A 6,273-nucleotide genomic window follows, 5' to 3' on the forward strand; every position below is an offset into this window, starting at 1 on the left:
AATATATATGGCATTTGATATTCTTTTATCATTATTATTAATTGCTAGATTAATTTGATAAGGTCCTCGATTAAATTTTGAGACTTGACATTATGATGGAGATCATGATAATGAGAGTGAAGTTTCTTAATTTAATCTAAATTTATTCTTGATCGTAGGATTATTAATTTGGACATTAGTAATCCGGTTAGATCAATATTTATGTGATTGTCTTTATGGGATAAAGAATAGTTGATCTCATTAACTAAATCACATAGATAGATGATGCATATAGAGATATGATCATTGAACCGACTCATTGGATAATTCCTAATGGTTAGAATTACCATAAACTGTCAATAGGATATTCTCTTGAAGAATGCGATGTAAGAGTTTCCTTTGACCTGAGATCGACATAGTAATTGACAAGTTATTTATTGTGCTTTGATACTAGACACCTATGGCCCTAGGGCGATAGTTGAAAGGATATTGGATACGATTAAATACTTGTAGAATTAGTGATTGATCAAGATGGAATCTGTCAACTCTTGGTAATGAGTTTAAGCTCCATGTTGTCATGAATTATAAACGAACAAACTAAGACCTTGGCCAGGGCAATTGAATGAAAGAAGAAATGAGTTTCTTAGGTCATTCAATGGTCGATTATATTTGACATGAACACGTAGTTGGTCGCCTATTAGGATTTGACAGTTGAACCATATCCTAGGGTGATCCAGAGCTATAAGGACAGAAGGAATTACTATATTATTCTTCTACTGGTTCTTGAGAGTAAATTGTATACTTCATTCTATCCGGTCGTTAAGGAGTGTTGCTAGACGCCACCCTTGATTAGTATATTGATGTGATCAATTTACTACCGGCTTAGTATTGAACCTATGGGGTCGCACACTAACGAGTGTTCTGATCTTTGCTAAAGGATTAATTAACTTATTATTTGATAATTAAATTAAGGAATTTAATTAGTCAAATAGATCCAGTTATTAGTTCAAATAAAATATTATTATATTCTTTGCTAGCACAGAGAGTATAATTAATATTGTGAACAAATTAAAGTTTTCTATTTGGAATAGATAATTAAATTATCCCTTGGTTAAAATATATATGTGATATATATAATTAATACTTATTTTATATAAGATATGTTATATAAAATAGTAATAAAATATTAATGGAAAATTACTTGGGAAATAAAATGTTGAATTGAATTCACGTTAAAGTCCATCAAAGGACTAGCTGCCAACGTGCACATATAATCTCATTTGGAATGGGATATATTTTTCCAATGAAAAACTTTTACAAAGTTTATTTTTGGAACTAGACTTGTACCCAAAGTAATTCACCACCTTAACCAATAGGAAATAGGTTTAGGTGATGTTATAAAAGGGGTCATGGGAAAGTGCCGTATGTATTCCTTTTGAAACAAAACACTTTGCGAAAGTGTATGATTAAAAACAGTTCTTTGAAGAAACCAAAAACTAAGAGATATATATTATTTGCTGGAGTTTTGAGAAAATTTCAGCACAAGTTTTACATTGAATTTGTTCGCGGTTTCATTAATCAAAGAGTTGATAGCAAGGATCGGTCTCGGTGTGGATACGCATAGAGTCTTCGCACTATCGAAGAATTTGAAACGAGTCTTTCTTCACCAGGTACGTCTTACATTCGATCTTTGACATGTAAATAAATTTTAAACACGAAAAGACCTGCCTAAGATTGTTATTTTCTTCCGCTGCGTGTTACGAACACTTATAAGCAATCCTTCAATTAGGAGATCACGGGTTCAAGCCGTGGAAACAGCCTCTTGCAGAAATGCACGATAAGACTGTGTACGATAGGCCCTTGTGGTCTGGCCCTTCCCCGGGCATAGCGGAAGCTTAATGCACCGGACTGCCCTTTGTACAATATTGCCCTTATTGTAGACTAATGGTTCTAATATATGTAAAGTTTTCGTCTTGACATATTTATATGTTTTTTGGTAGTGCAGCTTTGCTTAAAAACTTATGTATTCTCATAGATGTCATATGATGTGTTCCATTCCTTTTTAGTGATGAATGCCTGCAGTTTTACTCTACTTCGACTTGAGCAACCAAACAATTTTAACTATTTCTTGCAAATGTCTCCTACTGGTATTTGAATCTTGTAAAAGTATTCTGTACTTTAGTAGAAGACTGTTTCTTCTTCAATCTGCTATGATCTCTAATATCCCTTTTGTTTTAGGGAATTAAACCAAATAGCCGCCCACCTAACTGCTTAAACTAAAAATAACCGGTGGAGGTATAATGTATGTGTAATTTATGTATTATATGTGTATAACTATGTATAATGAATGTATAAGCTATATATATGGCTAGAAAAATAAACAATGAATATAACCGGCTATTTGCATGAAGATTAATATACCTTTTGGGTTGTCCTTTGAATCAAGGGAACGAACTTAAGGTCAATCAAGAAAACAATTTTAATGAACTGAAAATTGATTGACAGCAGTAGCTACATAAGAAGATCACTATTGATCAAAGGTAGTTGCTGCATACGTACATATTTACATGTTAATAATACGCGGCATAAAGTTTTCTCTTGTATTTTGCCATAAGTGCAGAGGAGATGAAGATCTTACGAGCCATAAAAACCTTACAAGTTAAACACCTGGAAACTTAATCACTTACAATTCACAAAAGCTCGCAATTTTGGTAATCACATGGTACTGGTGGTTGCAGCCTTGAACAAAGGTTTGCAAGAACTTTCGGAGGTTATGAGTTGCTCTTCCCCTTCCAGTAATTCTTCAACCAATCTTGACAACTTCTCCACAATTTCACCAGCATTTGGTCTTAACGAGGGCTCATCCTCCACGCATGCTCTTGCCAGATTTGCCAATGTCACTGCTGCATCAAATGAATAATTCTCTCCTAATGCACTGTCTATCCATTCCCTTAACTCATCCGCGTTATCTGACTCCAAAATGACCTTTATTTTATCAGACAGCCTAGTTTCATCTTCTCCTTTACCATTGCCACTGCTTATAGGTGTTTGGCCTGATAACACCTCCAGCAAGATCACCCCAAAAGCAAAGATATCAATGCTCGGGGTAAGGATTCCTCGTTCAAGATACTCTGGTGCCAAATAACCTTTTGCAATATCATCTTCAACGCATCGAGCCATGCCAAAATTACCAACTTTTGCCTTGAAATCTTCGTCAAGAAAAATGTTCCTGCTCTTTATATTTCGGTGGACATAAGCAGGATCCATGATATGGTGCATAAATTGCAAGGCAGTCGCTACATCTAGACAAATCCTTAGCCTCTGATTCCATGTCAAGAAACAATAGCACGAAGCAATGAATCGATTCTTCATTGCTCGACCACCATGAAGCCAGTCTTTTAACGAACCATTTACAGCGTATTCAAACACCAAGAATGAATCAGGACTCTCTGATAAGCACGTCCCTAAGTGCCTGATAATATTTGGATGATGATGAATTGCATCATTGAATAGCCCAAAATCTATTTTTGAGATATTGCAAGTCTCCATCTTTTTTATTGCCAAATCTTTGCCACTGATCCGGCCATGGAATACAGAATCCTCGATAAGATTGGAGGAATCGAAATCCTCTGTAGCCTTCTTTATCTCCTCAATAGTGTAGGTCTCTACCAACAGCTTATGTGGTGTGGCATCAATAATCTGACTGTCAAGTTCATTCTGAGACCCCTCGAATGAAACTTTCTTTTCGCTGGTAGTTCTCACACTTAAGCTTAACTTTTGTAGCTCCAAATCTGCTTCCTTACACAAATCTGCATCCCTCTTCCTCTTGTGCTGGATAAACAAGAAAACTGCTGCAAACGCTACCATTGACATAAAGGCAACCACAGCAACAGCAATATAAACTCCTATCATCCTCATTTTGGACTTCCTTTTATGTTTTTTAGTTGACGCAACGCTTGCTGCTGGATATCCCAAATCCGGCTGTTGTGAGTTTGTAAATGAGCTAAGTCTCGGTTTACCTATTGACACATAATATAACCAACATAGCGTTATGTTTTCTCTCTAATAACTTAAACTTTTAAATGAGACGGACACACTATTCAATTTGGTATCAAAGAAAGCAAGGGAACTTAGATTCAAACCTTAACACCACTCAAAAAGCATAAAACATTTCAACATCTAAATCTCACCACCACCCAAATAGCAAAAAACATTTCTTCATGGTAAGGGGACGTGTTGAGACATAAAAAAAAAAAAAAAAAAAAAAAAAGAAGGCAGCCCGATGCACTAAGCTCCAGCTATGCATTAGTCCGGAAAAAGACCGGACCACAAGGGTCTATTGTATGCAGCCTTACCCTGCATTTCTGTAAGAAGGTGTTTCCACGGCTCGAACCTCTGACAACAGCTTTACCAGTTACGCCAAGGTTGTAGTAACCCGTGTTGAGACATAATATTATAAAATAACTAAAAATGTGATCTTTTCAAATATTTATAATTCAGATGAGACAGTCACACAATTCTAACATTACCTCCGAGTGGAATCAAAAGAGTTGAAGCTGGTGAAAGGCTTTCAGGTCTAAAACTACCTCCTTCTAATCTCTGATTGGTAGCAATTATTCTTTCAGCTGTAGTATTGAAGCCAATTGCTAAAGCTGCAATTGTATCACCTTGCTTCACTGGATAAGAAACTAAAAGTTTTGTTTTCGGACTAATTTCTTCTGGAGAAAGACAAGCACATCTCAATGGAATTGATAGCAGAAGTTTCTCAGACAAACCAAAAGGACTAATATTTGGATTTTTTTCCTTAATAGCTTTACATGTCGTTAAACCTTCCAATGATTGAGCAATACTGTTAAAGCTCTCTCCTTTAATTGTTGTTTTTGTTAATTCAGCTTCAAAAAATCCGCCAACACATTTACAATCTAATGGAATTAACAAAGGCTGGTCAATTGTAAGAAATTCTGTATCAGACGAAAAGCCATTTGCTTCACCTAGAACGTATCGATTGATACCCAAATAAGAGCTCAGATTGAAAAGAGATGAGTAAAATGAATTGGTACGAAGAATTGCAAATGTTCCACATTGCAATGGCTGGACATTTCGGTCACATTGATAGCCAGAAGCAGCTGGAGATTTCGACTCGCAGCTTAATAAATCCTCTAGTCCAAGAGCAGAAACTGTCACAAATAAGAAGAAAACCAAAGAACAGAGTTGAAGATCGAATGTCATAGTAATGAATTAAGTGAAGGACCACTCAACTCCACGTGGATTGTGTATTTGTGTAGTAGAATAAAAAGGTTGTTTTTGTAGGAGGGCAAAGGAGATGAATATATTTTGGATCTGTACAAATCGCCGTATGAAAAGGTAGAATTTCTTGGACAAGAGTCTTGGTTGGTGCAATTCTTTTATATTTTTTAGTTTAGCTGTGGACAACAACAATAACGACCCACTACAATCCCTACAATCCCGACCCTGACGTCTGGGTCTGGGAAGAGTAGTATATACGCAAACTTTATCTCTATTCGGGGATAGAGAAGCTGTTTCCGATAAAAACTCGACAATTAGTCTAACTGTGGACGAGTGCAGTTTTCTGGGGAACTCTATTAATTCTAAGATTTTAAATGGCTAACTGTCATGATTAACCCCTCAACGAATTCCTTTTTGGTTTGCTAAAATTGCATTGTTTATTTGTGGTCATAGGAGCTCATACATGCACTTGAAAAAGGTCATTTTGCCTAGGAAGAATGAGCAACAACAAATGAATATACATGCATTGGGGTGAGTACATATATTATGTGTTGATACGAGGATGATAAATGGGCATAACCAATGAAAATCTGCCAGAAGAAGTGCCTAGAAAACCAAGTTTCGAGTTTAAAAATTGGCTAGTGGTTTGGTCTCATAGACCCCTCGTACTGCTAAATTTGTTTAGTTATAGGAGAATAGAGGGGATAAATGCAAGGGAGAGAGGATGAGAGACAGCTCTTAAGGGAGATGGAATTTCTATATTGAACATAGCAATGTGCTCACTTGGGAACATTTTTATATGAGGAAATAAGAAGAGTTAATCACACTTGATAGGTAGACACAATTCTCCGGGCCTGCGGATCTGTATTGCTCGGACTGTTCGAAAATATCGATGAATGTATTTAATATCCTTTCAAAATATTTTTGAAAGATCTGACACAAATACGATAGTATTTTAAAAAGACCGCACAACATAAGCTGCGAGTAAAAATGTAAATTATGCCTATTGAAAGGATGTGAGTGAAATGTTATTTCCTCTTAAGGATG

At 36.0% G+C, this 6,273-nt stretch overlaps 1 protein-coding gene across 1 annotated transcript; it reads right to left on the reverse strand.

Moving 5' to 3' along the window:
* Positions 1-2,446: 2,446 nt before the first annotated feature.
* LOC107831994 (protein LYK2-like) lies at positions 2,447-5,978 on the reverse strand. Its single transcript, XM_016659794.2, has 2 exons — positions 4,509-5,978; positions 2,447-3,998 (listed from the first exon to the last, which is right to left on the reverse strand). The coding sequence occupies exons 1-2, from the start codon at positions 5,206-5,208 to the stop codon at positions 2,695-2,697; spliced, it is 2,004 nt and encodes a 667-aa protein (XP_016515280.1). The 5' UTR covers positions 5,209-5,978; the 3' UTR covers positions 2,447-2,694.
* Positions 5,979-6,273: the final 295 nt, after the last annotated feature.

Source organism: Nicotiana tabacum, chromosome 3 (genome assembly GCF_000715075.1).
Source record: "Nicotiana tabacum cultivar K326 chromosome 3, ASM71507v2, whole genome shotgun sequence".
In the NCBI taxonomy this organism is placed as follows: Eukaryota; Viridiplantae; Streptophyta; class Magnoliopsida; order Solanales; family Solanaceae; genus Nicotiana; species Nicotiana tabacum.